This window comes from Salvelinus namaycush, chromosome 24, assembly GCF_016432855.1.
Source record: "Salvelinus namaycush isolate Seneca chromosome 24, SaNama_1.0, whole genome shotgun sequence".
Taxonomy (NCBI): Eukaryota; Metazoa; Chordata; class Actinopteri; order Salmoniformes; family Salmonidae; genus Salvelinus; species Salvelinus namaycush.
Genome location: NC_052330.1, coordinates 10,385,718 through 10,405,719, shown reverse-complemented (window position 1 = coordinate 10,405,719; position 20,002 = coordinate 10,385,718). Strand labels below are relative to the sequence as shown.

The 20,002-nt window shown below is 42.7% G+C and overlaps 1 protein-coding gene across 1 annotated transcript in view; it reads right to left on the bottom strand.

Annotated features, from left to right (window-relative positions):
- lama2 (laminin, alpha 2) overlaps positions 1-19,644 on the bottom strand; it is a 132,608-nt gene extending 112,964 nt beyond the window's left edge. Inside the window, exons 1-6 of the mRNA XM_038962589.1 lie at positions 19,560-19,644; positions 18,926-19,237; positions 17,130-17,401; positions 7,210-7,213; positions 6,721-6,891; positions 3,518-3,630 (exon numbers count right to left, since the gene is read on the bottom strand). Of these exons, the coding sequence (XP_038818517.1) occupies positions 3,518-3,630; positions 6,721-6,891; positions 7,210-7,213; positions 17,130-17,401; positions 18,926-19,237; positions 19,560-19,644 (957 nt within the window). The remainder of the gene's footprint in view (positions 1-3,517; positions 3,631-6,720; positions 6,892-7,209; positions 7,214-17,129; positions 17,402-18,925; positions 19,238-19,559) is intronic.
- Between the last annotated feature and the right edge of the window lie 358 nt (positions 19,645-20,002).

Genomic DNA, 20,002 nt, shown 5'->3' with positions numbered 1-20,002 from the left:
GAGGGAGTGACAGAACTTAATAGGTAATTGTTCCTTGCCACTGTGCTTCCAAGCTACTGCTTAGCACTTTGTGACAAATGTTGTTAAAGGCTAAAGACAAATACTGTAGTTTGTTGGGTGTTCACTGTTGGCGTCAGTTCAATTATATCAATTCATTTATTCTCAATAAATTTCTACTGCATACAACTACTGATTAATTGTTCTTCATGGTGAAATAGCAATATTATAACCTTGGTATATAACCCTCAATATGCCATTACATCTAATTAGTCGAACAGATGGTTTTGCTGAAAGAAAAAAAAAAAGCAATTTTCCAAGATGTGTTATCTCGGGAATTGTTTACTGTTCATGTTGTAAGAGAGAAATGAATATACCATTTTTACTTAAAACCAAACTCCCTAATCTGCCAAACAGTTTGAGCTGGGACAATATGTGTAGTCAAAGTAATTCCATCACCACGGTGACAGGCCGGATAGAGATGAGTGATGGGCCAGTTCCCATTAGCATGGAAAAAATGGCTGCCTATGCACTTCTCGGTGTCAGATTTCAATCGCTAATTAAACACAGGCAGGTATGATTTATGAACGCTTGATGACCTCAGTGAGACTCTGTCTGCATACTTACCACTCAGATACAGTATTTGGGTCACTTTCACATGTTTATTATGTACAGTACATTAAATAAATTAAATATAAGCTATACTTTTTTTAGCTCCTATTACAAATTCAGTCTTTGGTTGATGCTTACAGTCTTAGAAAAAAAGGGTTCCTAAAGAGTTCTTTGGCTGTCCCCATAGGAGAACCATTTATAGTTCCAGTTAAAAACATTTTGGTTCCAGGTAGAACCCTTGTGGGTTCCATGTAGAACCCTCTGTGGAAAGGGTTCTTCTACATGTAACCCAAAAGGGTTCTACATGTAACCAAACGGGTTCTACCTGTAACCATAAAGCGGTCTTCAGAGGGTTCTCCTAGGGGGACAACCAAAGAAACCTTTTAGGTTCTAGATAGCACCTTTTTTTCTAAGAGTGTATTCCTGGTTGAATAACCAATGATGGGCTCACTGTACTGGAGCCAGCGAGGAGATTAAAAAATATATATATATTGATCCCCTTCATCCTTCTTGGATTTTTTTTTATTTCAGTGTCCCAACTTTGTATCATTGTATATTTAATTCAACAGTGTGAGTGACATGGTCATTAATTCCGGATTGACCCTGCTCTGGTCTCCTGTGTAATATGACAGGCTGATATTAATGAAGGAGATGTGCTTGCATCTCTATTTACTGGAAGGGAGAGACCGAAACAGACTGGGACCCTTCGCCTGGGTCTACAGAGAGCCACCCTCTGAACCTAAGCATAATAACTCAGCCAGGGACAAACTCCCACGAATCACCAGCCGCGGAGGCCCTAGGAGCGGAGCAACGTCTTCACGCTCACCCTTGATCATATTCGAGGCCTTGGGAGGAAGCTGAGTTACTGTACCACCTACAAAACTAATCACAATCTAGCCTCAGGATCCCCTCTTCCCTGATTCCTCTCTCTCTCTTCCACCCTCACACACACACACACACGCACGCACACATGCACACACACACACGCCGCCAGCGCTTGAACCCAGAACCCAGAGAGACCCAGCACACTGCTGAACTTTATTAACGGCGAGTCTCCATTGGGTTGAATCATTTCCTGTTGTAGGTCAACAGTAGAGGAGTCATTACAGACGCTCTGATAGTCAGAGATATCAGGTATACCATGGCAGTACAGTCTCCTACAGAACACACAATCTTGAAGGAGGAAATCAGCAGCCCAGACACCCTCTCAAATGGGCCAATTTAAATAGTGCTTTGTGGGCATAAATGCAACTACCTTCATGCTACGGTTCCTCTAGGGTTAATCTCAAATTGTTCTAAGGATGGCTGCACTCTTCTCACTGCAATGGAGATATTATATTGAGCAAGTGAGCAAAGTGAAAAAAATATCAATTTTAGAAAGTAATAGCTATAGTGTCAGTGCCCAAGAAAAGATTTGTATTAAACTTTTTATTTTTCAGAAATTGACAGAGGGAACAAAACTGATGTTGGTGGGAAGCAGTAGCACAATTCCTCTGGTAGGATGCAGTAGTACAATTCCTCTGGTAGGATGCAGTAGTACAATTCCTCTGGTAGGATGCAGTAGTACATTTCATCTGGTAGGATGCGGTAGCACAATTTCTCTGGTAGGATGCAGTAGTACAATTTCTCTGGTGGGAAGCAGTAGCACAATTCCTCTGGTAGGATGCAGTAGTACAATTCCTCTGGTAGGATGCAGTAGTACATTTCATCTGGTAGGATGCAGTAGTACAATTCATCTGGTAGGATGCAGTAGTACAATTCCTCTGGTAGGATGCAGTAGTACAATTCCTCTGGTAGGATGCAGTAGTACATTCCTCTGGTAGGATGCAGTAGTACATTTCATCTGGTAGGATTCAGTAGTACAATTCATCTGGTAGGATGCAGTAGTACAATTCCTCTGGTAGGATGCAGTAGTACAACTCCTCTGGTAGGATGCAGTAGTACATTTCATCTGGTAGGATGCAGTAGTACAATTCCTCTGGTAGGATGCAGTAGTACAACTCCTCTGGTAGGATGCAGTAGTACAATTCCTCTGGTAGGATGCAGTAGTACAATTCCTCTGGTAGGATGCAGTAGTACAATTCCTCTGGTAGGATGCAGTAGTACAATTCCTCTGGTAGGATGCAGTAGTACAACTCCTCTGGTAGGATGCAGTAGTACAATTCCTCTGGTAGGATGCAGTAGTACAATTCCTCTGGTGGGATGCAGTAGTACAACTCCTCTGGTAGGATGCAGTAGTACATTTCATCTGGTAGGATGCAGTAGTACAACTCCTCTGGTAGGATGCAGTAGTACAACTCCTCTGGTAGGATGCAGTAGTACAATTCCTCTGGTAGGATGCAGTAGTACAATTCCTCTGGTAGGATGCAGTAGTACAATTCCTCTGGTAGGATGCAGTAGTATAATTCCTCTGGTAGGATGCAGTAGTACAATTCCTCTGGTAGGATGCAGTAGTACAATTCCTCTCCTTTGAGAGATTGAAATCCATAACAGTCTTTTCAGACAGTTCAAGCCAGGGGTTTTCACAGAGGTCAACTACAACCCTCTTCCACGTCAGGCCACCTGTGCATCTCACATGACGAGTTACACATAACATCTCATAGCAAGTCTTCAGCCAGCATATTTACACATACTCTTTCCAAACCAGACTAAACAAACGTGTGAGAATGTGAAACCCCAGACAAGTGTCACATCAGGCTGCCAAGTGCATTACACTGTTGACCGTGACTTGGCTGAGAGTGGCTTTACAGTTCCAATGGGGTTTACAGTTAGCCTGGTCCCAGATCTGTTTGTGCTGTCTTGCCATCTCTTATGATTATTGTCATGCCAGGCAACAAACACAGGAGTTGGCTATACACCACAAACAGATCTGGGACCAGGCTAGTTTAGTATCACCCTCATCTCCTACCTGCTGTAAGTCCAGAGTGACTGTGACGTAATGGTAGTCCATGCCGTTCTTAATGCTGGGGCTCTGCCACCATCTGTTAGTTCCATCGATGGCATATTCAATCGGGTGGCGCTCTAGGAATAAAAATGAAATGAAAGAAAGCATTATGCTTCAGGAGATAAGCAGTGTTTGAAGATAGGAGATATGAGTTGCATGTGACTGCTGGATATCAGATGATTGAGCACTGTCAATCATAGGCTACTTATTTTCGGACATTTCCGTGCTAGTTAGAAACCATGGCAACAGCAAGGAGTCTGCTAATGAATAATAATGAATAAGCATTGCTTATGGAGGCCCCCCCCACTGTCTCTGTGCGTTGCTTATGGAGGCCCCCCCAATGTCTCTGTGAACTACTCCCCACACATTATCATGTACAGACAGAAACAGCCTTTCAAAACCTCTTTATCTTGGCAAATGAAATGTTAAATGCTTTTAAATACCACTTTATCGACCTCCAAAGAGTTGTCCTCCTCTGTATAGTGTTGTCACTCTCAACCAAGAAGAGTGATTTTCAAGGAACAGTAAAAACATTCAAATGTGGTGCTTAGAAAAGACTGGAACTGTACACATCTTAAGGTACTTTAAGATTTACTGCATTAGAAAATCAGTCTATTCGTTATGCATAATTTCCTAATCAGAAAAAGATAATTAAAGTTGCCCTCTTGATTAAGCAGTTTAATAGTTTTCCTACCATTTATGAGAGAAATAATTCATTTAAATCATTCCCAATTGGTTCACAATCAAGTTTCCCTTTCAAAAGAATTGTCTCTAATTAGAAGTTATGCTAATCACTGTCACCTTAATTCTTACATGTACGCGTTGAAGGGCATTCCTAAGACATTTCAGCGAAGATTAGGAGCCACACAATGGTTTGGTTTCAATGGGAATTAAAGAACAAGTCAAGTGATTCATTGGCTGCTGTACAGGCTAGTGGCAGAAATGGCAAGACATTTGTAACAGTCATCACCAGAAGACTTGCAACAGGTGAAAGCACAGATGTTATTATAAGGCTTGTGAGTCTCCTTCTAAGATGTGTATATTCTTGCATGGCTACTTGCTCACCAGGCACACAGCTGTAAGATGTGGATGGGTAAAATATGGACTCAAACATTGTCTCTCTCTTGGTAAAACAAAGAAACTAATGGCATACTAATATGGTGGGAATGTACAGTATTTCATATCATGAGTGCCCACCATGACAGGCTAAATGTGAATGAACAAAAAAGACCGTTCTATTCAGACCTGAAATTACCAGAAAAATGAAAGACTCATTAATTGAACGGTGAGACAAGATAAATGATGACGAGTCCATTTCTTCTTCTCTTTATCTTCAAGACAGGAAGTCCTCTTCGCCGGTAATTGTCCACTAAAAGCATTTACAGTACCCTCCCGCTTTGATTCAAATTACTGGGAGTGAATAGTAATGACCTCTCTGAGAGACTTGTCTAATTACTGAACAAGGTCGGCCTGTGTTTGTCTGTCTGTCTCGCAGGCCGATCAGTCTCTCTGATATCTGTGCTGCCTGCGCCCTGGACTCTAACATATGCTGCTCAGCTGGTACATGGAGCTCTGGGACGCGCCCCAAATGGCACTTTATTCCCTACATAGTGCATTAGCTGTGGGCCCTTTAAGGCTGTGTCAGGATTACACTCAGTGGCCAGTTCATCTAGTACTGGGTCAGCCCCCCCTTTGCCTCCAGAACAGCCTGAATTCTTTGGGGCATAGAAACGTTGCTCAATTGGCATCAAGGGACCTAACGTGTGCCAGGAAAACATGCCCCACACCATTACACCACTGCCACCAGCCTGTACCATTGACACCAGACAGGATGGGACCATGGACTCATGCTGCTAATTCCAAATCCTGAATCTGCCATCAGCATGACACAACAAGAACCGGGATTCGTCTAACCAGGCAATGTTTTTCCACTCCTGAGCCGTCCAGTGTTGGTGATCGTGTGTCCACTGTTGCCGCTTCTTCTTGTTTTTAGCTGATAGGAGTGGAATCCAGTGTGGTCGACTGCTGCAATAGCCCATCAGTGACAAGGACCTACGAGTTGTGGTTCCGAGATGCCGTTCTGCACACCATTGTTGTGCTGCGCCTGCAGTTTGTGGCCCGCCTGTTCGCTTGCATGATTCTTGCCTTTCTCCTTTGAGCTCTCATCAACAAGCTGTTTTCGCCCACAGCACTGCCGCTGACTGGATGTTTTTTGTTTGTAACACCATTCTCAGTAAACCCTAGACACTGTTGTGCGTGTTAAGCCCAGGAGGCCGTCTGTTTCTGAGATATTGGAACCGGTGCGCCTGGCACAGACAATCATACCACGCTCAAAGTCGCTTAGGTCACCCGTTTTGCCCATTCTAACGTTCAATTGAAGAGTAACTGAATGCCTCGATGCCTGTCTGCCTACTTTATATAGCAAGCCACGTGACTCACTGTCTGTAGGAATACAAAAGATTCGTAAACGGGGTGATGTACCTAATAAACTGGCCTCTGAGTGTATCTTTAAGCAATAAGGCCCAAGGGGGTGTGGTAAATGGCCAATATACCACGGCTAAGGACTGTTCTTATGTACGACGCAATGCGGAGTGCCTGAATACAGCCCTTAGCATTGGTATGTTTGTCATACTTTCATCCAATCAGCATTCAGGGCTCGAACCACCCCGTTTATAATTTTATGTATCTTTGCATAGTTTACACCCACACCAGTTTGTCTTAGGTGAATCTCTCAGTCAGATAGGCTGTGAGTTTTAATTACCAGCAAAAGTGCCTGTCAGAAGATGAAGCATGGCTTCTATCTGTGTACACAGCCCATTGTTGTGATTAACACAGGAAGATGTGTCCTCTGTTAGATAGTGAGATATGCTCACAAACGCAGGCTGTGTTACCAGACCACAAGTCAGAGCTCTTCAAAAGTCCCTCCTCAGCAATCTCAGGCCATGTATACTTCATAGGCTGAGCCCATTGATTTTGGAATGGATAAATGATGAGGAGCAGTGATGCACTTTGATGAGAGCAATGTGCAGATGGTTTCTCTAAATCCTTGCTGAATGTGGTATACAGTACTCCACACTCCTAGTCCTACAATGTGAATCATGCTGATACAATACAAAGTAGAGGTGTACTGTAATATGCAGTAGGTACGGTATAATATTGATAGTTACCAAATTGCCTCTCGCTGTTGTTGTTACAGATACGGCACTGGGTGTTCCTGACTTGCAGTCCGGGGACGTGCTCCACCAGTTTGCAGTACATCTCTGGTCCTGTCTCTCCACAGGTAGCGTTGCTGCTGATATCTGCCATAGAGGCCAGGTTCAGCACCGCTGGGAACAGACCTGAGGGAAGAGGATCGGGAAACATAAGGTACTTAATACTATACAATTAACATACTGTACATCTAGCTGATATATAAACAATACAAGGTTGTCTGACCAATTCTGTAACATTTTTGTAACTTCCTTCACTGCCGTTGCTGTACTACGAGTGGAGTCCTATGGTGAATAGGCCCCAGAGAAAGAGAGGGTTGTGTCCCAGGCCAGTGTGACAGGTCTGACACAGAGTTCACAGAGAGGAGAGTGAGACTCAACCGGTATGAGATTATAGAGTAGAGCCACGGTCCATCAGGTTTATACCCACAGTCTCCCCTAGCTCACGGTCCTGTAGAGGAGGGAGGGACAGCATCCTTCATTCATACAGAACTGTTGATTTCAAGCAATGGCAGAAATAGGACACCAATGGTACATATCTGGCAATGGTAGGAATAGCTGAGACGTCACTTCACAATCAGGGCTGGTGTTTGATCTCTCTCTGCCCCTCCATCAGAAAACAGACATAAACAGACAACAGTTTCTGGTTTAAAATGAAATACTGTACAGAGCTGTTGGTTCAGAAGAGCTTCAATGGGAACGTAAATAACAACTGTCCATGGGGGATCAGATAAAAAGGAGCTGTATGTGTCCTTAGTTCTGAGAGAGAGAGAGAGAGAGAGACAGACAGACAGACAGACAGACAGACAGACAGACAGACAGACAGACAGACAGACAGACAGACAGACAGACAGACAGACAGAGAGAGAGAGAGAGAGAGAGAGAGAGAGAGAGAGAGAGAGAGAGAGAGAGAGAGGGAGAGAGAGAGAGAGAGAGAGAGAGAGAGGGAGGGAGGGAGGGAGGGGTTCTCATCACGTGCTGAGCCCATGTTGCCCCCTTGTTCTGTTATGGCTCTGTATGGGAAGGAAACACTGACTGAGTGTATCAAAGACTGGGCCCATTGCTCTGAAATGGCTCCCAGCTGTTCCTCCAGATGTCCAGGCCAAATGAACTGTGAAGAACATCTGAAAACTGCAGAACATTTTGTTTTACGGATGCCTATGAGGAACTCTGTGGCGCGATAGCACTGACATTCACCAGCTGATGAAGGTCTAAGAACACTGGCCTAACTGTTAAAAGTCAAATGATGAGGTAGTATGGTAGCGTAACAACCTCTAAAATACACTGTGCCCTACGCTCTGGAACTTGAAACACTACTTGGTTAAAGTCCGTCCGAATCTTTATACCACCTATAGGTGTTTTCCCCTCACTCACCCAGCCACTAACACAGGCTGATTAATAAAACAGTGTCTGGCTCCATTTGCAGCACCACATTTAACACAGCGGGGACTATTTGCTGGTAATTAGAGCGGAGCAGTTGCCTGAAAGCATAGGAGTGAATATCAGTACTGGAGCAAGGCATTTGACTAGGTTTGAAGAGACATGAAATCACTGTATCATGAGGCTGATACTTACAAAGGAAGATACAACAGAGCTCTGAATGAGGAAGGTTAATACAGAAAGATCCCACTACATTCTATTAGAGTTTTTCTCAAAGGACAGCAATTTCTCTTCGCTTGTACCGAGGTCAAGATTTCACATTCTCATCAGAGGCACAGAGGGAGGAATAGTCACGGAATAAGAAAGGACTATCATCAGCTATGATCATACTTTACATTATTACTGTATAATCTAAATGTCAATGGTTATGGCTAAGTACCTCATACTGGTACTAAATTACACTGGCCTTTTAACTGACACAAGGTGTATTTGAGGCATTGATGTTCACATACAGACAGTTGTGTCCCACATACGGTTGCTCTATTGATTTCCAACAGTGGTAAGCCAAACAGGCTACAGTATGTATGCTGCTAGGGGACCTGCTACTGCTATTGTACATTAGTATTTTATTGAATAAGGAGAGGGTGGATTTCTGATCGTGGGCCTGTGTTTGATATATGAAGTATGGATGACAAGGCTGGGCTCAGTCTATCTCTCCGTGCTCTCTCCAGCCTCCGATCAATACTACTTTGGATGCAGCTCCCATTCATATCATGCTTCTGCTGATTCTTCATTCAAGTTGATAAAACAAATTATTGTTTCATGCTGACTCTCCCGCTAGAGTTGTCTGCCAGATTCTTAGAAAGAGATGGATCTTTCTCGCCTAACATCTAACAGTTTTCCAAGTGTGGTTCTTTTCCCTTCATTCAAAATGAATGCCTGGTCTACAAAGTCTGACCAACTAAATGTCAGGAATAAGAAGATATACAGTACTGTAGATCTACTTGAAATATTTCTAGGTTGTTATGAAACATCTGCTTCACATTTAGAATGCTCAGTTGATATGCAGCATTACTTGCTTGTTGCATAATGCATTGTAAAGCGTCATGTCATCCAGTACACAATCAACATACACAGTATTACTGTAAAAAGAAAAGCAACCAAAAACGTAGTTGTTTCAACAGATTATTATTAAGTAACTGGTTCCACAACATTTTATTTTGTTTACTCAACTTTTTGGTCCAAGAGTTACCTGAATAACAACAACAAAAATAATTGGCCCAAACAGGTCCGATTTGAGAAAACGTTGACAAAAATTCACTGAATTTAAAACGAACCATATGTTCTTTTAACTAAACTTAACAAAAATATAAAAGCAAATTGCAACAATTTCAATGATGTTACTGAGTTGCAGTTCATATAAGGAAATCAGTCAATAAATTAAATTAGGCCTTAATCTTTGGATTTCACCTGACTTGGCATTGGCGCAGGCATGGGTGGACCTGGAAGGGCATAGGCCCACCCACTGGGAAGCCAGGACCTGCCAATCAAAAGGAGTTATTCCACACACCAGGGCTTTATTACAGGCATAAATACTTCTCAGTATCATCAGGTGTCCGGATGGCTGCTCTCAGACGATCCCGCAGGTGAAGAAGTTGGATGTGGAGGTCCTGGGCTGGCATGGTTACACGTGGTCTGCAGTTGTGAGGCTGGTTGGACGTACTGCCAAATTCTTTAAAATGACATTGGAGGCGGCTTATGGTAGAGAAATTAACATTCAATTATCTGGCAACAGCTCTGGTGGACATTCCTGCAGTCAGCATGCCAATTGCACGCTCCCACAACACTTCAGAGGCATTGTGTTGTTTGTCAAAACTGCACATTTTAGAGTGGCCTTTTATTGTCCACAAGGTGCACCTGTGTAATGATCATGCTGTTTAATCAGATTCTTGATTTGCCACACCTTTCAGGTGGGTGGATTATCTTGACAAAGGACAAATGCTCAATAACAGGGATGTAAACAAATTTGTGCCTCAAAAAATTGGGAAATTAGCTTTTGTGCATATGGAACATTTATTTCAGCTCATGAAACATGGGACCAACACTTTAAATGTTGGGTTTATATCTTTGTTCAGTATATAAATTATTATTTGGGCATCTTAACTACAGAAGGCTGTTCAACTTGTTACACACAGAGAGAGCTTTTAACCAACTTCTATATTTGACATACATGATTACATTGTGCATGTTCATTTATCTTGTCCTCACCAGGGATTTGAACTCACAACCTCTTGGTTCATGGCATGCCGAGCTTCCTGCTACACCACCATGTCTGTGTCAATTATCAGTTAATCAGACTATTCTCTCATCATTGGTTTGATTTACTTATTTAAGCAATTCTATGTTTTTCTGTATAGTTGTCTAATGTTGGTGAGGCATGTTACTTTTAATGTTACTCCTTAATCACTACGATCAATAAAATATTTGTCTTGAGTATACCTTTAACAGCGCTGAGATTTACTTTGAAGTGCAAAGTGTAGCAATACAGGTGAAATCAGTTATTGACACAGACATGGGGGCGTAGCAGGAAGATTGGAATACTGTGAACCAAGAGGTTGTGAGTACAAATCACAGATGAGAGGTCGAATAATTTTTACTCTATAAATTAACATGCACAATGTAATCGTATGTCAAATGTGTATGTTGAAAACATTGTATGTTAAAAGCACTGTGTGTAACTAGTTCCACAGCCTTTTTTAAGGTAAGATGCCCAAATAATAATTTCTAGTTAAATGAACACATGAGACAATTTGAGCAAACACATAATTTTAAGTTGACTGAATTCTTGCTTACGTTTTCTCATGTTGGAGCTAAGTTTGGGCTAACTAAAAATGCTACGTTCAGCTAACACTTTGACTGAAAAGTTGAGTAAATTTTAAAAAGCCTGTGGAACCAGTTACTTAATAATATTTAGTTGAAACAAGTAGATATTTTTACAGTGTACAACAACATATAGGCTCAGGAAAATAGGCTACTTCCGGACTCCCTGCTCTCCCAGTTTTCACACCCTGATCGGTTGCACCTGTCCTTGTGATTGTCTCCACCCCCCTCCAGGTGTCACCCATCTTCCCCATCATCCCCTGTGTATTTATACCTGTGTTCTCTGTTTGTCTGTTGCCAATTCGTTTTGTTTGTCAGGTCAACCAGCGTTTTTGTTCTCAGCTCCTGCTTTTCCCAGTCTCTCTTTTTCTAGCACTCCTGGTTTTGACCCTTGCCTGTCCTGACTCTGATCCCGCCTACCTGACCACTCTGCCTGCCTCTGCCCCTGAGCCTGCCTGCCGACCTCTACCTTTTCCCCACCTCTGGATTGTTGACCTCTGCCTACCCTGAGCCTGCCTGCCGTCCGGTACCGTTGCCCCACCTCTGGTTTACTGACCCTTGTCTACATTGACCTGTCTATTGATTGCCCCGGTTGGAATATTAAACCATTGTCAATTTGACGTGTCTGCATCTGGGTCTTACCTTAATTCCTGATAGTAGTTGAAACTTATTAAACAGTGATGAAGGCCCTGCTCTGACATATGCCAGCAGACTGTTTGGTTGTCCTTGAGATCCGTGTCCACATTAGACAGTTTAATCCTGATGCTTAATGTGTCTGGTAAAAAATGAGTACATATTAAAGGGGTCACGCAGTCGCCCATTGATTGATACGGCAGTATTTATTTTTCAACTTCATCATCGTGGCAGGGTGCACCTTTAAACGCTACACCTTTAAACGCTACATTATATCTGCTCAATGCCAAAGCCCAGTGGTGTAGCACTCAATCACTCCTCTAGATGGGTCACCTGTCCAGTCCAGCCCAGTCATCAGCCTTAGCCTCAGACGTGTGTTTGTGTGCACTCTCCAACACACATCAGTCTCACACTGCACACGTACTGCAGGGGATCGATACAGGCCTGACACAAGGACAGCATCACCACGACAGGCCCAAAGACGGATACATATTCTCAAATAGAAATCCAACAAAAAAATCCATCCATAAGATGAAATATACATTTAGGCATAACTGGTGATGGCTAGCAAAGCTCACTATGACATATGGATTAATGCAATGCAAAGTACCCGCTGCTTTTCTTGCTGATAGCAACTTTCCATTGCGAGAAAAAAAAATCCATTAGCTATTGTTTATACCCTTTCTTCTTTCTCAAGGGCTGTTAGTGTGATCACATCCCACACCGGGTGATGAGGGATTGAGAGTCCCACCAGACAATTATGGAACAGTTAAGACCTCTGTAATGCAATCTTGAGAGGGAGGAGAGGGGGTTAGAGCCCCCACCACTGACTAGCAGGCTTTGATGAAACAACATGCCGTTTCCCTAGTAACTACATCTGTGGACATCCGCTAAGAAATGAATGACTTCCTTAATAGAGGATAATGACACTTGTAATTTGCAATTGGACAAAAAAAAAAAAAATGTTTTTTTTTGTTTCAGCAATCAGTCATTCATTAGCATGTTAAAAGGCAGGATGAATGTTCTTTGGTTTCTTTCCTTTGGACCTGGATTCAGACAGAGACGTCCAGGGAGGGAAAGAAAATATGAGGCAGACAGACAGACAGGAAGCAGGATGTTATACTGTAAAGGCCACATCCATGTCCTGATGTGCTCTAGGATTACACTGAAAACACAGATCCCGACTTCCTAGACTACTAACGAGTGAAAAACAGAAATGAAAACATGCATGGATATGTAGCATGGATGGGATCAAGGCCGAATAAAGACCAGTCTGATGTCTTTGAGCAGCAGGCAAATATTCTGCAAGCTACAAAAACAGAAATCTCACTCCTTCTACAAATTGCCAGTAAAAATATCCCAACGGATGAATCAATAAGAAACTGACCTTTCGCATCAAATTGGAATACATCCACATCATTGATGTACATTTTCTCTGTAGTAGTAGTCCTATACGTCATTGTCATCACATTCTTCATCATAATCATGATGACCACCATCATGATCATCCCAATTAGGCCCTATTTCAATTATCGTCATTTCAGCATAGAGCAGCTGTAAACGCTTTCAGTTCATGAGACATTATATTATCTGAATTATATGTTTGATTCTAAAAATGAATAAAAGCAAATTGTAAATAAAATTAAAAAGAGAACATGAATCCAACATGGGATCAATGAAGGTGAGACGCCTGAACTGTGAGCAGCATCTGAGAGCCTTTCAAATGCCTGCTGCACTTCAAGAAGAAATCCACTCATGGTGCCTTCAATCAATGTTTGATTTACTGCCTTGAACAATACACTGTCACCAGATGTAAGATTCATCATATTCAAGGTCGCACCATAACAGAAACAAACCATAACTAAACCCAGTCTTCTTCCTAGAACACAAATGCAAAAGGATAGAGCTCTTAGAGCTCACAATCTCAGGTTATTACAGAACAGTTAAGAAATTAAGTTTCTTTATTGAACAGTTATTTGACCGTTTTACATTCATTTGTCTCTCTCTAAATGGAGTCATTGTAACCATGAGCATAGCAGAATGTCCTTGTGTGTGAGTTTAACCTAAGCTACATTCCTTTACAGGTGTTGTGTCGTTTTTTTCTCTCACAAAGTCCTCCTATAGTTATAACTAACTATTGTATAAAACGTTACATTTTCCTGTCCTTATTCAGGCTACTATTCTTCAGTCTAGAAACATTTACAAGTTCACGTAAGACCATCAATTGATCATTAGAACCTATTTCAAATATAACAAATGTTGATTGGAAGTTTGTGAGTGTTTAGGTTCATGATAAATACAGACCAAGACCAAATGTTTTCCTGAAAGTGTTCACAAGCTAACCTCAGGCTTGTAAACAGGAAAGCACCCAGTTTAGACCTTAATCTTGGAAGCAATACAAGCTGTCTAGACATGGCGAGGTTCACTGGCTGGGTTCCTCATGCAGGTCAAGACTATTCATGAGACCGCAAAAGACCCCGATGGCAGGCAAATGGACAACACACACACACACACCCATAGCACTTGTACATCATCAGCGATCACTCAGGTCGAGTTTGATTGAACGTGAACACACATACACACCACAGGAGGCTGGTGAGAGGTGGACAGCTCATAATAATGGCTGATATCATTACAATGACCCCAGTCCTTCCCGTATAAGGTACCACCAGCCACCTATGATACACACACATAAACACACAGTGCATGCAACAAACATCTCAGTTTAGTAGGATTCCAATGTACAGTATCGGAGAGGGAATAATTGGGAAGCTCCACTTTGGTTGTTTAATCAGCTCTTTCACTATCTAAAACACAATTCTCTTAAATTACATACCGTCAAAATGAGGTTGCATTCTATTTCATTTCATGTCAAATAAAGAGGTGCAGTCAATCTGAAAAGTCATTTCACTTGACATTGACAGAAGCACAGAGTAATTTCAGTTGAATTGGCACTGCTTAGCTGCCATTACTAAAAAAATTGTTCAGTCAGAGAAACCCAGGGTGTGTTCAGGGCTAAAAATTGAAGAATTTCATTTGATCAAACCATATTGAAAATTATAGTAAAAAGGATGTGTCAGACCCAAGTGCATACCACACTGCTAAATATATATATTTGAAATTCATGCCATTTCAAAGATCTTAAAGGGATACTTCTGGATTTTGGCAATGAACTTCCCCAGAGTCAGGTAAACTCGTGGATACCATTTTGTGTCTCTGCGTGCAGTTTGAAGGAAGTTGCTAACCAGCATTAGCACAAGTTCTAACTAGCATGCTAGTAGATACTCATAGACTTCAAGTCATTGCGGTAACGCTCGTAAGCCTTTGCTCACGAAACTACCTCTAACTTCCTTCATACTGGACAAAGAGACATAAAAATGGTATCCACAAGTTCATCTGACTCTGGGGAAATAGTATCCCTTAAAGTATCCCTTTAATAGGAATCTTAAGAAAGCGCTAGATCATGCTCTCAGCACTCAAATGTTCTCTCCCTCCTATGGTTCTAAAACAAAACATATTAGTCAAGCTCCTGAGGAAAGTTTACAAGACTATAGTCACTCTACTATAGTCTTATTCTATACATAGTGACAGGCATTTCCACAAATCAAATCCTCTTGAACTGGATAGAAACAGATTTAAAGATGAACCAGTGCAACAAAATTATTTGATATGAGCTCGTAATGGTGCCGATGTGACGTTCCACCAACTGTAATTCTATTGCAACTGCCATCAGGAGCCACGTCTCTGACTGAGAGAGAGAACTCTCTTGAGACTTCGTTACTTCATCAAATTCACACGTACACTTTTCTATGACAATAGATCTTCTCTCAGACATCATGTCTGAAAGTGATGTTCCCAGTCCCCACCTACTCCCCACCGCCCCTCAAGACTGGGTCCCACTGGAATGTCCTATGACAACAAGTGTGTCTTTCCCAACAGCTCTGAGACAACACTACCCACAGTCCTCGTCCGTCAGTAACACCACAATCGTAAAATCATCTGAATGCCTTCTCTTCTTCTATTAACGGGCGATATTAGCCAGGCAGGTCACCCTCCTCCCTCCCTCACCTTACCCTAGCTGCTCCTCTCCTCTCCCGTCCCCTCCACAGTAAGTGGTCACTGTGATTTAACGCGGTGCGGCCCAGTCAACGGTAAATCTCCCGTGAAGCAGCCTGTGTCCGGCAGTAGGATCCCCAGGGTGATTTAACATGGTAACCATCCCAGTTTCATTAGGACTCGACCTCTTACAGGGCTGAAGCACTTCCTCATGACCAGCCCAGCCAAGGCCAAAGCAAACAAGCCAATGCTCCTTACATGTTTATACAAGGAAGTAGTGGATATCTCTCCCTCTGCTGATTTACAATGTTACGAGCATATAGATATGACTAAAACTTCATTAATTCCAATGGGTGTTAGTTGTTTGGTTCTTTTTCAATTAAATTGAGAGGGATTGTAGTTACGTTCAAATGCTAATATAATATACTGTAATACGTCTCCCGGGTGGCGCAGTGGTCTAGGGCACTGCATCTCAGTGCTAGCTGCGCCACCAGAGTCTCTGGGTTCATGCCCAGGCTCTGTCGCAGCCGGCCGCAACCGGGAGGTCCGTGGGGCGACGCACAATTGGCATGGGTTAGGGGTTAGGGAGGGATTGGCCAGTAGGGATATCCTTGTCTCAGTAATAAAATGTATGCACTCTACTGTAAGTCGCTCTGGATAAGAGCGTCTGCTAAATGACTAAAATGTAAATGTACATGATCAATGACACATAGGGCAACATTTGTATTTGTAGTTTTATTTGACGTCCTATTAAGAACAAGATAGACATGGGCTAGTCATGAAACTCCCCTCAATTTCAACATGAATGATGACAACATGAATGATGTATGGCAAAGCAAACAGGTATCTACACTACAGTAGCCCTACATGCCAACTGAGAAAGATATATAAAGATATACAGTATAAATTGTGCAGTAAATTCCTAGGCCACACAACCTGCAGTCTCTCCTGCTCTGTTCTGGAGAGCTTGTTTCCCACTGCAGTTTACTGTGTTTTCCTGATGGAGATTAACAATATGTCGTAAACTGCTATAAATTGCAGGTTTTGCTGCAAGTAAAGATGCTGCAACTCGTAATTCACATATTCCGTTTGACAGCTTTTTAGCAGATTTCTGCCCATAAAATGCTATAGTTCATAAAAGCGACCAGACTGCCTTTATGGCGAGTCCTTCCGTCAAACGAGAAAATGTAAGAAAATATAATTAGAATAGAACATCTGTTCACTCTAAAGACCATTTTGTTTAAAGCGTTGAACACTGCAGTTAAAGGTCTGACTTCTAGATACTTTACTTTATTGCTTCTAAAGCGGTGCGCATGGCCCTGTAGGGGCCCATCCTGGTGCTCTGAGGTGGATGGTTTGGGCCCCTGGAAGAAACACCTGTCAAAGTGACTTTAAGTGAGGAGGAGCCCCAGCCCCACCTCCAGCTCTGGTCCCAGCCCCACCTCTATCTCTGGCCCCAGCCCCACCTCCAGCTCTGGTCCCAGCCCCACCTCTATCTCTGGTCCCAGCCCCACCTCCAGCTCTGGTCCCAGCCCCACTTCTATCTCTGGTCCCAGCCCCACCTCTATCTCTGGCCCCAGCCCCACCTCTATCTCTGGCCCCAGCCCCACCTCCAGCTCTGGTCCCAGCCCCACCTCTATCTCTGGCCCCAGCCCCACCTCCAGCTCTGGTCCCAGCCCCACTTCTATCTCTGGCCCCAGTAGAGGTCGAACGATTATGATTTTTCAACGCCGATACCGATACCGATTATTGGAGGACCAAAAAAAGACGATACTGATTAATCGGCCGATTTTTATATATATATTTGTAATAATGACAATTACAACAATACTGAATGAACACTTTTATTTTAACTTAATATAATACATAAATAAAATCAATTTAGTCTCAAATAAATAATGAAACATGTTCAATTTGGTTTAAATAATGCAAAAACACAGTGTTGGAGAAGAAAGTAAAAGTGCAATATGTGTCATGTAAAAAAACCTAATGTTTAAGTTCCTTGCTCAGAACATGAGAACATATGACAGCTGGTGGTTCCTTTTAACATGAGTCTTCAATATTCCCAGTTAAGAAGTTTTAGGTTGTAGTTATTATAGGTATTCTAGGACTATTTCTCTCTATACCATTTTTATTTCATATACCTTTGACTATTAGATGTTCTTATTGGCACTATAGTATTGCCAGCCTAATCTTGGGAGTTGATAGGCTTGAAGTCATAACCAGCGCTGTGCTTCAAGCATTGCGAAGAGCTGCTGGCCTACGCAGGAAAGTGCTGTTTGAATGAATGCTTACGAGCATGCTCCTGCCTACCACCGCTCAGTCAGACTGCTCTATCAAATATCAAATCATTGACTTAATTATAATAAACACACAGAAATACGAGCCTTAAGTCATTCATATGGTCAAATCTGGACACTATCATTTCGAAAACAAAACGATTATTCTTTCAGTGAAATATGGAACCGTTCCGTATTTTATCAAACGGATGACAAACCTAAGTCTAAATATTGCTGTTACATTGCGCAACCTTCAATGTTAGGTCATAATTATGTAAAATTCGGGCAAATGAATTACGGTCTTTGTTAGGAAGACATGGTCTTCACACAGTTCGCAACGAGCCAGGCGGCCCAGACTTCTGCATATACCCTGACTCTGCTTGCACTGAACGCAAGAGAAGTGACACAAATTCCCTAGTTAATATTGCCTGCTAACATGAATTTCTTTTAACTAAATATGCATGTTTAAAAAAAGATACAATACTTGTGTATTGATTTTAAGAAAGGCATTGATGTTTATGGTTAGGTACATTGGTGCAACGATTGTGCTTTTTTCGTGAATGCGCTTTTGTTAAATCATCACCTGTTTGGCGAAGTTGAAGTAGACTGTGATTTGATGATAAATGAACAGGCACCACATTGATTAAATGCAACGCAGGACAAGCTAGTTAAACTAGTAATATCATCAACCATGTGTAGTTAACTAGTGATTATGTTAAGATGGATTGTTTTTTATAAGATAAGTTTAATGCTAGCTAGCAACTAACCTTGGCTTCTTGCTGCACTCGTGTAACAGGTGGTCAGCCTGCCACGCAGTCTCCTCGTGGATTGCAATGTAATCGGCCATAATTGGCTTCCAAAAATGACGATTACTGATTGTTATGAAAACTTGAAATCGGCCCTAATTAATCAGCAATGCCGATTAATCGGTCGACCTCTAGTCCCCAGCCCCACCAGCTCTGGTCCCAGCCCCACCTCCAGCTCTGTTCCCAGCCCAACTTCTATCTCTGGTACCAGCCCCACCTCCAGCTCTGGTCCCAGCCCCACTTCTATTTCTGGCCCCAGCCCCACCTCCAGCTTTGGTCCCAGCCCCACTTCCAGCTCTGCTTCCAGCCCTACCTCCAGCTCTGCTTCCAGCCCCACCTCCAGTTCTGGCCTCAGCCCCACCTCCAGCTCTGCTTCCAGCCCCACCTCCAGTTCTGGCCTCAGCCCCACCTCCAGCTCTGGCCCAGTGAAAGTCCAGCTGTCTAAACGGTAAACAGAATGTGTAAGAATGTGCCTCACTCTATCGCCCCTGGTCAGGGGGCTTCTGTTGGGCTAAATAAATAATGCCATGGAAGAAGAAGGTGACTCAGACTGTCTGAAAGGACAAGACAAGGAGAAAAAGTGTGTCTTGTGTGTGTGATAATTATGTTCCCAGACATAGGATGCACAACAAGTAGTAGGAACAGAACAGCAGTACCACAGTGGAGGGGAGATGTTCTCCAGTTTCACAAGAGAACGTTTGGCGGTGTGCCTTCCAAAAGTTCTGCTCCTGTTACTCTACTCAAGTCTGGGCTCGGCTCTGGCCTGGGAGGGGCCTCACTGGTTCTCCTGGGCCCACCTCCCACACCCTTCCTATGTCTGCACGGGTCAGTCCAAAGGCCACATGCATTTTTCCAGTTTTACATTCCAAGTATTCTGTTCCAGTCATCAATCAAACAACACATCTATTTACCACAACATTTACAGGGCACAAAAGAAAAATGGTAAAGGCATTTAGTCCCCCCCCCCCCCCCCCCCCCCCGTTTCTCTCAGTCTCAGCAGTCTGGACGCTGTGTTCTCTCTACTTTCCGCTACAGTAAAGTTTCTCTTCCAAGAACAGCATGCACTCACATCTGTATTTTCAATTACACTATAGAGTCCCCAGCCTGGAGAATGTTGTTATTTCCTTTGATTATGGCCAGAAATCTTTTAAACAGTGTATCCCAGAGAATAATCCCTTTCTACCTTCCCCTTAGTAGGCCTCGGTG